This window comes from Diadema setosum, chromosome 11 (genome assembly GCF_964275005.1).
Source record: "Diadema setosum chromosome 11, eeDiaSeto1, whole genome shotgun sequence".
Lineage (NCBI taxonomy): Eukaryota > Metazoa > Echinodermata > Echinoidea > Diadematoida > Diadematidae > Diadema > Diadema setosum.
Genome location: NC_092695.1, coordinates 11,859,831 through 11,873,450, shown reverse-complemented (window position 1 = coordinate 11,873,450; position 13,620 = coordinate 11,859,831). Strand labels below are relative to the sequence as shown.

At 39.2% G+C, this 13,620-nt stretch overlaps 1 protein-coding gene across 2 annotated transcripts in view; it reads right to left on the bottom strand.

Annotated features, from left to right (window-relative positions):
* The window catches only part of LOC140234823 (uncharacterized), a 111,446-nt gene that overhangs the window by 25,340 nt on the left and 72,486 nt on the right, over positions 1–13,620 (bottom strand). For both annotated transcript variants that reach the window (XM_072314860.1, XM_072314861.1), the window contains exons 5-6: positions 1,924–2,152; positions 697–859 (exon numbers count right to left, since the gene is read on the bottom strand). In XM_072314860.1, the coding sequence (XP_072170961.1) occupies positions 697–859; positions 1,924–2,152 (392 nt within the window). The remainder of the gene's footprint in view (positions 1–696; positions 860–1,923; positions 2,153–13,620) is intronic.

The following is a 13,620-nucleotide window of genomic DNA, read 5'->3' as shown; positions in this document are numbered from 1 at the left end:
TTCACATGACATCATCATGAAGTGATATTGGACACAGGCACACATGTGAAATTGAGAGCACAATGATGTGATGATGTTGCTTCCTCATAGGTCTCACAAATCTTCATTCAATTTCCTTTTTGGGTTTTACCTAAAAGAGAAGACAACACATCTCTCTGTGGCAAGGCTATGAGAAATGTGAGGCCATGGTCTCAACACCTCATTCTATCTGCATGTGTGATTGTAACCAAAATGGATCAAAGTTTCCATTTTAAAGGGATAGTATAGTTTTGAATTTGGTGGGGGGAATCAGATCTCAACTTTTTGCACTACAAATAGAAACCACTTTGCTTTAATATGAAATATAGTATCCAATTCTAAGAGAAATTCAAAGTTTATTTACTGAAAATCAGTTTTGAAATGGCTGAGATATCCATCAACAAAGTAAAGCACAGTGGTTCTAATAAAAGATGGGTCCCATCTTTTATTAGGACCTCTTTGTTTCTGGATATCTCAGCCATTTCAAAAACCAATATTCATCAAAATTTTCTCAAGAGGTTTCTTTCTATCGCACAATAAAGTTAGAAATCTGGAGTCCCCTCTTAACCAATCCCTTTGTGCCATCCCTCTGAGAGGATTAAAATGGGTGGGGGGGGGGGTGAACAGGGGCTACCAAAGGCCCAGGTTGGAGTGGACACTGAGCTTGTGAGTGCTGACCTGTGGTCAAGGAAGAGGAACTTCCAATCCAAACTATGCCTCGAGGTGAACTCGTTCCCCTTCTCGGTGAAGGTCGCCATCTCTCGGCTCAGTTGCGTGGAGAGGAGTCGGACTGTTGCCACAAAGCAGTAGCGCGGCGTCGTCACCATGTCTGTGAACGCCGCTGCAAAAGAATGATGAATGCCACAAAAACACACAATAGCGATAACATTTGCAGGTTATATCACGCCAAATCCATTACATGAAATGTTCGAGGTGACACATTTCTTATGAAAGACAGCAATGAATTGCAGTGATGGCCCGGAATGTGCAAAAGCATTACTCTGTCCAAGAATTATTACATGCAGAAACCACAAGCAAACCAGAGTCTACTGACTAAAGTGATTGAATCTGGTTTGTACACATTTTACTAATGACACATTATATTGGGAGACAGAACGTTCATGTAGGAAACACTTACAGTGTATTTCAATGGCAGAAGAAGTACTAGCTTGCTATCTGGTGACAAGGGAGACACAACATTTGCTCCTGCAGCAATTACTTCAGTCTTTTGTTACCTCCAAGGACTTAGGGTTAGGGTTGTGATAGGGTTTTAGGTTCAGTTTGATGTGAAGACTAGGGATTAGGGTTATGTTTGTGGGTAGAATTTATGTCTGGCTATATAGCGCAAATGTTTAATGGGAGCAATTGTCACAGTTCTGAGCATATGTCATGGAACTTGTAACAAGGCATTACATTACAATATTCTTCTACTCGGCTGAATGGGCACTGGACACGGGCACCACATAATTAGCAGACAAGTGCCCAATCGTTCTGCTTGCCCTGTAGTGAGTTTGGTTGCCCCCATCAAGTGGCAGAGTGGACTTGTTGCAGCCTAGATAATAATCATGCTTATACCTTTCACTTCCTATTCTGTTCTCTATCCTCCACCAATTTGCTGTTCCATGGGGGTAAAGTAGGCATTATAAATCCAAGACAAAGCTACAGGAAAGCAAACTCTAAATATGAAGCTTGCCAGGGTTTCCTACTACATACACTGTACATGCATCATGGCTTTACAAAAGATGTTTCTCCAAATTGGCTAAATAGACATTCTGAACAATGACATCTTCCAAACATGACCGACCATCAACCTTTGCATCCTCAGAGGTGGATGATCAATACAGAATACTTCATGTTCCATGTGAAGATGGCACATTGGCTCTGTTGGTGTCACTGACAACTCACCCTGACTTGTTTTGAGGAGGGAGAAGCTGCCATTGAAACGGACAGGCTCATATTCTGGGGGCTTGTCCGGTTCTAGCGTCCCTCTCCTCATGTGGCAGGTGAAGGAGAACCGCTGACCAAGGACGTCCGGCGTGCCACATGACGAGTCTGCCCGTGACAGTATCTTGAACATCTCCGGCCTGTCGTCCTCGTGAATCAGCTCGTATATTGTACAGCTTTCAAGGTCTTTCTGCAAGGGGGTTGAAAATTTTAAAAAAAAAGACAGTAAGAGAAAACATTGTTTCAACAAACACAAGAACATTTGCGTGCTTCATCATGCACCATTTCATGTGTATCCACTGCTACTTTGTGTACTTGATGGTAACATGGCAGCAAAATCTATGGGCCTCATTCAAGAAAACATTGTAAACAAAGAGAAGAATGCATTGATGCTGATACATTCTAAGGAAGCCTCATGTTCACACATTAATGTGCCTGCATGTAATTTCCTTCTCCATAGTGCCAGCTCTGAAAAATACTGAAAAGTTGCCCTTTCTAGCTTCACACCTCAATCAAATTAAAAAAAATCACATCTTAATGTCATGCATTCCCAACAGGGAATTTCCATACTTGGACAACGAGAGCAACAAAATCCACTGCTCACTTGTTGTTCCCGTAGTGCTCGTTCTTGAAGAGGTCGTTCTGGAATCGATCCAAGCTCGGAAGACAAACTTCCGTGACAAAAAATGCAAGAAGCATGCACTAGACCGCTTGGGAGATTACTGATTAAGTCTCGATACGTTGCTCTTTCCTGTCTTGATACCGGTAAATGAGCTAGAAATCACCCACCTTCAGCTCTGATTTAACCTGCTAGCCTTGACACCATACACACATGCCACAAAAGTGCCATCAAAACAGAAACTGACTTAAATGCGTTTTCCCCTTCTGACACTGACCGTGAACTTGCCTATAGTACCCCAGGGGAAAAACAAAGAAAGCACTCACCAATTTAAAGCAAGCAGAAAAACTCAATACTCCCCATGAATTATGCCAAAAGTTAGCTTGGGCTGGATTCAATTTAGTGGGCAAATCAAGCTAGGTTGAGTTTTGAATTTCTCTGTGCAAGTCATAATGTTTTACGCATGCAACAGTGGTTGGCATAATAAATTGACTGTTTTGAGGAGAAATTTGTCATCAAGAGCAGAGAGTGTGGATCAAATGATGAAGACAATCTGCAGGGCATCACTCTAGCTGTCACTTTTGGCATATTGTGGCCTTAAAGAGCAAACAGCGAAAGGTGAATGTGTAAAAAAAAATATGTATATACTGTATATACATACATACAAGTACACTTGTAGCAGCCACCAAATGCTGGGTGCACGATTCCATGCTTCATGTATGTATTTAGTGCCCACAAAGGCATTCTTTGGCTGTTCAATCTATCTTCTGAAGTGAAAATCCACTTCTGGTCATGCTGACCTTGACTCTAGCAATTCCGCTGGTCAAAGTGATGAACATTTAGTAGAAGTGGTGCAACTCTCTCCCACGTCTTGAAAAATTATCACAGCAGATCTAAAAAAAAAAAAAAAAAATTAAAAAAGAGGCCCTTGTACTGATGCACTTGGCTTTGACTCTTTTTGGCTGTCAGTGCTCATGACTATTCCTCTCTTCCCTTAAAAGAAGCAATACTGTGTATATAAGTGTAAGTACATGTTTTTATATATATAAATCATGTTTTTATACCATTTTACAAATCCATGCACTGATAAACTCAACCATAGATGAAGTGAGTTAATCTCAACCTTTGATCTTTCTCACTGACTGTTACCCCATTAGTTAAAGGAATCACTTTCTCATATACAAATATTTCTACCCCTCTATACCATACCACTTTCCTATTGGACTCTCAGGCTGAAATAAATGAGGAAAAATGACCTTTTATTCTACATTTTTAAGACCTCTGAGTAATAAAGTTTACTTTTCACTATTTTCATGCCAACAGATCTATGTGATTATTTCATTCTTCCTACATATCTTATAACCATGTAACATCCGCACAGTCAAATTTCAGTTACATAGGACTTCTGAAGGATGAGAGACTTCCTCAAACATCTGTACAGCAATTTAGCACCCCATGAGCATGTCTTGGAGGTATACCAATAACAACCCCCCATGGGTTTCTTTCTACAATTATCAACTCTTTATGTGCCATGTTCGCATGCCCGACTCGGTCAACTGTGTGCCAAGTTCGCACATTTTGCTCAAACGCACAAACCTACAAAACCGATGAATTAAAATCTCCAAATGCCATAGTACAATGAAAGCTTCACTCCCCATTCTCCATTCCATGCACATGTAGCTTGCATTGTGCACAAGTGATTAAATATCAAGCCGTGTTTCCGACTGGATTTTCAAGTAAATTCTTAGTTTCCGTCATTGTTTTGTATGCAAAAGTCATGTCTGAATAACAATGTGTAGCTACACATCCTTTGAAAAGAAAATAATCATAAATTTGTCATAAAACTTAAATCACAGCAAAGCTTGGAATTTTCTCTACAACTTTGCTCATGGCATGTCCAGCGTAACAAAAAATGCTTTCTCAGGGCATGCCTGCATAGCAGTCTCAGAATAATGTGGCACACAGGGGGTGTACACCATGGCACACACAGGCAACCTTGCTTAGACCGTGACCTTGCATAAGTCAAATCACCTTTCAAGTCGTATGTCTTTTCAAGCCCTCTTCTCTTTACATTCTATTGATTTTAACCGCTCATAAAGTCGAATTTTCTCTAAGTCAAAGCTATATCTTCAGTCCAAATAGATTCAGCTTAGGCGAGGTTGACTGTATACTGAGTTAGATGATGTCTGAGGCATCAATACTGTATGCACAGACAGACAATTTGCAAACATGATGCCTGGGATATATACTTCAGTGTGAAAGACATGAAGAAGCCATAATTGTCATCTGCCTGGACCTACTGTCTAGACTGCACAGTTCCATACCGCAGACATCAAAAAGAGGAGGGAAAAACAACGGAACTTCATGGCATATTATGCAATAGGCTAGCCCTTTTTACCTGGTTCTACTGGTACCCCTACCCCCGCCTAACACTCACAAACAAGCACACACACATGAACGCACACTTTTGGGTGTATTGTGCCTCAAAAGGTCTTGTGACTTCAAGCACGTACAAGTAACACCTTCACATGTACATGTAAATGTACATTGTACTTATAGCACAGAGTGAGAAGTTTAACTTGATCTCTTTGCTGTCTTGTTTCACACTTTCCCCAGCAGGGATAGGTGATATGGTTATTAAAGTGACATCCAACAAGATAAGGTGTGGGAACTGACCAACCCTGACTTAGGAAGGAAGATTTTGCCCATCTCGCTGAACGAGCACGATATTACCCATGAGACAGATAAATGGAAATATGACTAAAATTAGACACAAATACAGAAGATTGCAGGAGCCGATTTCAGTTTAGTAATAAAAAAAAGCAACGTTCTCTCTGAGACAAAGTACACTGTGTATCTACAAGATGTAAGTGGGTAAACTTTTTTATACTCTTTTCCAACTGCAATGGATGAGCAATTCAGTTTGAGGAAAGCTGTTTAAAACAAACATGGAAAGCCACCTCTCTACATTTGTTAAGACATTGATTAATTTGTCAGCTGTAAATTTCTCCCCCCCCCCAAAAAAAAAAAAAAAAAAAAAATATCATACTGTATGACATGGCTCTGCTAAAATGTGCAGATACTCATAAGTTTACACAATACTATCATTTCTTAATTGTTTGTGCTCACCCTACGAAAAGAAAAAGTATACATGTACATACATACACCTTCAAAATTTACATAGAAATGTTTATTCATTATTGGGATAGACAGAAAAGAAAAATCAATTTGATAATTGTATGCTTTCATTTGTTACCAACCAAATCAGTACTTGGGCTTTAAAATGATAAAAACATGATCACATGAAAATGTTGCTTTGTTCTGAAAATAGTCACACCTGTGGATTGAAGTATGCGCACATATAGATGGTATGGCTTTATGTTTTTCTCTTTACTATTTGCCTTCAGCAAACTTGTGGCTGAATTTTACTCTGTCCAGGACACACGGTTCAGAATATGTTATTGCAAGGTTGAAATTTTCTTTTCCTTTGCTTCTGTTTCTTACATACTTTAAATGCACACAGACACACAAAAACAATGTTCGTTTTTTTATTTTTTTTTATTTTTTTATATCACTTGTGAACATGCCAAACTTGAAGCCGTGCATATCTAGCAAATGACTCACTGGTAAACATGTTTCGTTGCGTGTGTCAGTTACTCACGCTTACCGAATTACTATACGAGCTGAAATTTTCGCGTACAGATATTTTCGCGAATTGCTACTTGGAGGACATTTGCGCGTGTTGTTAATTTTGCGGTTGCGACGGTCTAACTGAACGTAACTATTTGCGCGTTGTTATTTTTGCATGTTGTTATTTTCGCGGTTCAAAGGCTATTCGCGAAATTCGCAAAAATAAAACCACCGCGAAAATTTCAGCTCGTACAGTAGTCTAAATGCAATCTTGACCAGCAATTCTCCAAACACTTTCTCCAATCACGTTTTTAGGCTGAACTGTGTTCTTGTGGGTTTCTCCCTATCCATGTTAACTTGATTATTGCTTGCACTCTGACTTGATTTGACTTCAAAAGCATGCTGTAACGTAGTGGTGACCTTGTACATTTAGCTCAATATTGCAAGTGATCATACAACTATACGTACACTAAGAGTGGCATGTTTGCCTGACAGACCATGGAGTTTGTGGCGCAGCTGTTGTACGTAATGACATTTGTGATTGGCAATTGTAAAGTCATATTTCTCAGAATCCCCTCAACACCTACACATGTTTACAGACTCCCATGCTTGATGGGAAGCCTGATTGTGAATGAGTATTTTGTTCATGGGTTGGTTTGTGTTTTTTTTTTTTTTTTTTTTTTGTATGCTGTGTAATCTGATTTTAATTCTAACTACAAATTTATATGAGCCTGAGAAATGAAATTTGGGCCTTGAACAGTCAACGTAATCAAAGCTTGCGCCACATGTTGCACGATTTGTATGGCTATAAATATAATGTTGTGCTACAGAGAACACGATGTATTTTCTAGAACCAGACATGTTTTGCACCTGAGGCTTATTCCACTTGAATTGTTTCAGTTCATGCGTTCGAAATCATAAATCACTCAAAAAAAAAAGAAGAAAAAACATGATCCTGTAGAAATTATCTGTTTTCATCACATGGACCAAGGATGTCACATACCCCATTCATATAGGACATTTATGAGGGCACTCAGGAGTGCTCCTGCACCCCTCTGAGCTCTGCATGAAGAGAAAGCTCAGACCTGGAGCACTCTATGCCTCCCGAGCCTAGGGACATGAACACTCTTGAAGCACCCTGAACTCTGTAACTGTCACCAATGTTTAGAGCGCTCCAGAAGTGGTATGCAGCACGCGTTGCACATACAATTTACGTTAGAAGTTTTGTTTCAGTATTATTTTTTCAGTGTTGCTATCTGGCTAAAATCATGACGTTTGCATCACATTTTAGGGGGATGTTTTCCCAAAGTTTTCCCCCATGTATTGTGGATTAAGTGAGCCCAAAATTTCTCGAAAGCATCAGTGAAAGCTTTCGGTAAACCAGACAAGTTGCATAGTTTTATCTTTTTTGCTAACAAGAATAATCATTGGTTCCAAGAAATTCATGTCTCCATTTTGCACAGGCCCTTCTGCTACTTGTAGTCACAGGCCCTTCATCATAGGCCCTTCTGCTACTAGTCATCATAGGCCCTTCTGCTACTAGTCATCATAGGCCCTTCTGCTACGAGTCATCATAGGTCCTTCTGCTACTAGTCATCATAGGCCCTTCTGCTTCTAGTCATCGCTAGAGACGTCAAGAAGGATTCAAGCCACCCGAGAGAGGCAGGCCCTAGCAAGTTCACGGTCATTCAGAGACCTACCCAAATTCCTTTGACTGTTTTCACACTTACCAAGAAAGAGCAATTTGAAACATGATTGTAATAACAACTGTAATAACACATTCACCAGAATCATGATTCAGATGGTGCATTTTGGCTAGGGAATGCAAACTGGAATCGCAGAAGGTGATTTCAATCATTCCAATCACAATGCAAATGACAGTTCAGAGGTGTTTTCTAATCATGATTTGAATTATGGAATGAAACAGTCATGTGTACAAATTGACCTCCAAATTGTGTTTTTGGTGGGGAGAGATAATGGTGACCTTTCAACCACTTCCTCAGAAAAGTTGCACCCTTCAAATGCTTGCCCTGCAGTCAGAGCACATGCTACGTACCACTGAGAGATTGATGGGAAACTTCGAAAGAAGCCACACCTCTCCTCCTAGCTCTGAAATTCAAAAACTGCAGAATCCGTGAAGTCTTCCTCAGCCATGTGTGTATGGACAATAATTTGAATCATAATTGCAATTGCAATGTTGTAATAATATTTTCAGCATTGCATTTCTCAACCGGTGTGCAAATGACCGAGTCCAAGCTAATACTCCTGCTGAACAGACTTTACTCAGATATCCCTCTGAGTGTTCTCAAGACAAAACACAGGGTCATTTTTCACAGATACATTGCAGTTATCAAAACAACAGGATGAATGGTGAGTGCACCATCTTATAGGGATTGCTTCAAGACCTTCTCTGGGTATGTTGTTCCTACAACTGTGGTGAAATCAGCAATCCCTGGTCGTTAACTACAATGAAAATCTGTATCATCAATGCATGTTATCAATGCATTCAGTAGCATGCATTAGGATAAAGTGCATGTACAGGCTTGTATTATCTGCATAAGATGTTAGATTTACTGTTTTCTCTTTTAAAATATGTTTCCCATGTAAATGCATTTTATTTCTAATTGCTTAAGGATATCATTACTACTTAAAAGAGAGTGTAGATCTTAAAATCAGCACCATTGTTAAAAGCATTGAACGCAACAGTGGATACCAATAAAATCGTAACATACAGTGTGCAGGCTGGTCGCAACAACATCACCTCAAGTTCTGTGGCCTGTTGAGACAGGGTATTATCTGCCTATGTGGAGACAGGCACTCATCCAGATTTGATATTAGCGGATAAGCATGATAAGCACAAGCAAGACCCTCTTAAGAAAAGTTGTGTTGGGGCATGCATGGGGCACTGTTCATTTAATATTCACTATGATGCTTCACATGATATTTGCATATTTCATAATTTCCATAATGTGGACATGAAATCAAATACTGTATGCCATATATTCAGCAAATCAAATTATTTGTGAGTCGGGACTTCCAAACAATTTTGCAAGTTGTTAAATTCGTGATTGTGGAGAACAGTGCTGATACGAAGAAGTGTATGTGTGCACGCCGCATTCATGTCGAGCTCAGAGGTAATATTTTTTGTGTTTTTTTTTAATACGTAAATAGCACCCTACTTGCAAAATTCGCGAAAATAAAAACCTCGTGAAATATTTGGCGTATAATTAAAGCAGGCATTAGTGGAAATATACCTCCCTCTTGGTCTTTGTTAATTCTAGCAACAGCATTTTGGTTGTTTGAAATATACATTGTAACATGGCGATCAATAGTTATGTCCCAAATTTCCCATGCCCTTGTATTGGCGAGAGAATCATTGTTTTATCCTTTCAGTTAGGTTTGGCACGAAAATCACGAAGACAGTAATGTGCCAATCCATCATGTATGGATAATAGAGAGATTTGGAAAAGTGACGGCCAGATAACCGAGGTCAGACTGTCGTGCCTTTGAATTACCAACCAGAATTTGGCAGCAAAAATCCCATCTCAGAGGAATTACGTTTGAAAAGAGCTGCTGCATACACTACGTGTAAGTACTGATAGCCGACGGGGAAAATCTTGCAATGCCATTGAAGTCAAAGTGACTTTCTGAGTAATTCAGTAGGAAACGGCATGCCGGTTAAGCTGTCTTGAGGCTGGCAATGATAATCGCATATGTATGCAGATCTCAAAAGGCCTCCACGCTGATTTGCTCAAGCTGAGTTCACTTCGTTCACAATTCTGTCTGCACTAACAACAACGTGAGGGTCTTCGAAAGAGGCTGTTTCCAGAAATAGCAACCATACTTAAACCTAAGTTTCTCAAAAGAGTAAAAAGAGCAAGCCAGGAAAAATTTCAAAGTTCCAGAAGAGGCAAGTGCCTGTGACAAAATGTTTCCTAAAATGGGAAGCCTATGCAGCCTGGTGTTTCCTATTAATGACAAGCAACACACTATATGCTTAAAACTGTTTCCAAAAATGGCTAACAGGCACAACTCCTGGATTCACTCATAATCTGAAGATGCGACCTCCTTTCTTTTTTTTTCTTTTTTTCATTTTTTCATAATCAACCAGAACTGAGCAAGATCCGAGCATACATTACCCACTAACACACACACACACACACACACACACACAGAAAAACGTAAACAACTAGATGCACAGTTCTTAAAACATACATTTTCCATACCCTTGTGTGGATGTATCCATGCGTAATGTTATGAAATTGTTGTTGTTTCGTTAAGAATCAAATACTAACAATGGCATTAAGATATCTGCTGAAAGCCATTATGATAAGCATTTCATCGCTAAATACCATGGAGCGACCTCTATGGTACTACTCAAAAGATTTTGCAGGTCGGTATACCCATACATCATACCTATGTATCATGTGTTCAAAATTGTCAACTACCCTATCACTATCAGGTATGGAAATAACATCTTTGCTGGGATATTAAAAAAGTCTATCACACATGTTTGCTAGAACACTGAATCATTAATACCACAATTTGTATGAATGCTAATTATCATCAAAAACTAGTATACCACATCTCTATTCAGATAGCAATCATAGAAGAACAGCATGAATCTTATATTAACAATAATAGTGACAACTGAACATTTCTTAACATGCCCATGATATCTATGTTGAATGAAACATACATATACTGGTGCATATATGTACATGTCACAGTTTTCCTATTTATCACTGGTTAAGATTAACACGTAAGAGAGCTTATAGAATACAACACATTGATATTGAGTGCTTCCTATTTAAGGTCTTTGTGGCTAAGAACGATTTCTCATCAGTGGTTTTCCGGAGTGGAGTTGGTGGGAGGGGGGGGGGGGGGGGGGGGAAGGGATATGAGGACGGTAAAGACCAGCTTGATATTAGAGCTCCAGTAACGGGACCCAATTCTCTCGGTCAAATTTGACAACCTGCGACTCCTTGTGTTCGGCTGACAAGTGTTCACTCCTGATAGACTCTTTTGTAATCATTCTATGTTTGCACCCCAAGGACGAAGGAAATGACAGTCTCTTCAGCAGGCATGCTTTGCACGACAGATTATCTAAACTGGGTCTTTCTACAAACATGGAGAGACAACAACTGTTCATCCTATTAAACTAAAAGACTAAAGAACGTTGCCATTATTGCTCACTTGACATGAATTTTATGTACATGGCAGGTACATGGTACTACTAGTACTGGTAGGATTGTTCTAGATGCATTCCAATTCCATCAAGGAAAACTAACTCGACACTTAGGAAAACTGGTGTAATTTGTGACCAGCATGTGAAAATAGCAATTCAGATGTCAAAAGCAATGTCAAAATACCACAATAACTCATGTGTAAATCCAATTATGTGTGATTACTGTCGAGATTTATTTTGAACTGAATTTACATTACACTTTCGTTTGGCTCTGATGTGAAAGGGCCTGGCAGAATAAAAGTTGAAAGTTTAATTACTGTGCCGAGCAGTGTAAGCCAGAAAAGCACTCACTTCCTTCATTCTACACATACTTTTGCATGGACCACTCAAGAATTGTAAAATGTGCAGCACTCTATGCGCAATTTTAGTGCACTGCATTCATCACACATTTCCGCACAGCACAAATATTACAACTGCTTCTTCCCTCTCAACCCGCTTTACTGAAATCATCATTCAATCTGAAAGCAGCATGAAGTGTCGTGAAAGTAAGACAAATCACGCTCAAAAGTGTTTTTCGATTCCAATTTGTATCGGTCTAATACCCCTTTCATAAACTCAATAATGCGGATAATATCCGCAACATTTGGTCGTAAAATCGGAGCGGGGATAGAATAATGCGCATTATTTCGACCCTTCTATTATCCGCATAATAGCAGCGTCGGGACCAGATTTTGAGTTTATGAACGCAAACCCAAATAATGCGGATAATTGCCGGGGTGCGGTCAAACGTCACCTGTCTTTCCCGCAGGAGGGACGTGTGCAGTCACCATGACGATTATCCGCCTTTTTCAGGACGGGCGCTCGTAAAAATAATGCGGATTATTTTCAGAGTTTGTGAACGCATTTTTTATTGAATTGTCCGCATTATTCTTATGCGGATAATAGGAGGATGAGTTTATGAAAGGGGTACTAAATGGCTTGAAGATTAAGTTGTGTGATATGCAGCAACCTTGGTGAGTATATCCACCTGCATGTATAGATGTCCTGTCTCTGTATATCACCCATCATCATAAATCTAAGTACACCGGGAAACTTTCCAAAACTTAGGCTTACAATCTGCCACAGACAGAATTTTCCTTCCTTTAGTGTGCGGGACGGTACCATCACGCTTACTTTGACAGGTCTCTTCCAACAATTTCTTTTGGCGTGCAGGAACAAGTAAAAACTTACTGCGGTCTAAGTTTAGAAAAAGAAAACCCTCTGACAAGTGTTCAAAAGATATACATGGAGAAAAATATGTGCAGCACTTGTACTTTTGAAAAATACACACTCCTGCAATGAGGAATAGAGGCTACAGCTCAGCCCCAAACTTTCATGCACATATTTTATATAGCTCAGCAATTTCTTTCTTATATCTGCTTAGAGAATCCATGGGATTATGTTGCTGTATTCTCTGTTTCAGTGAGAAATTGCCAAGTGTAAATGACTTCTTTTTTTTTTTTTTGACCAGCATAGCTAAAAATTTCAATCGTAACAAAGATATGTTTGATACACATTAAACATATTGTATCACTGTGTAATAAGAAACTGTATGAAGAGTTTGCCATTTTCAAGAAGATTCTACTGAAGAGGGAAGTAGTCCTAAATATTAAATACCAATCAAATCTTTAAAAATTATGGGGATATACCAGATACAGATCTAGGCAATACTGCACAAACTTTAGCACAACCTTTGACAGTTCAGTATGTCTGTCCATTATCAAACGTGGTATGGTGGGACACCACTTACTGATTAGTTACATACAACCACTTAAAAATCTTTGATCATATGGACATATATGGTAGAATACCACTTTAATTTGCTCGACTTGACATTTCTTATTTTATTCTCTACTGGAGCATGAGCCAGACCGAAGTAACCTTCAGATGTCATAAGCAAAAATCTACATGAAAATCTTTTTGTAGGGACTCGTCTTTAATGTCATGTCCGATGATACACCATTCATTTTTAATTTTTTTTTTATTTTTATTATTTTTTTTTTGTTGAATCCATGTTGTAGAGACAACATCGAATTCATGATCTGGAGTGAATAAAACACTGATACTCACTTCCCTATACTTTGAAATTATTCATCAGAGGTACTACAATATGAATTAGGCATAAAATGTCAAATAGTCCTACACGATCAGCCCGTTCAGGAAATCTACAAGGACAAAAGCA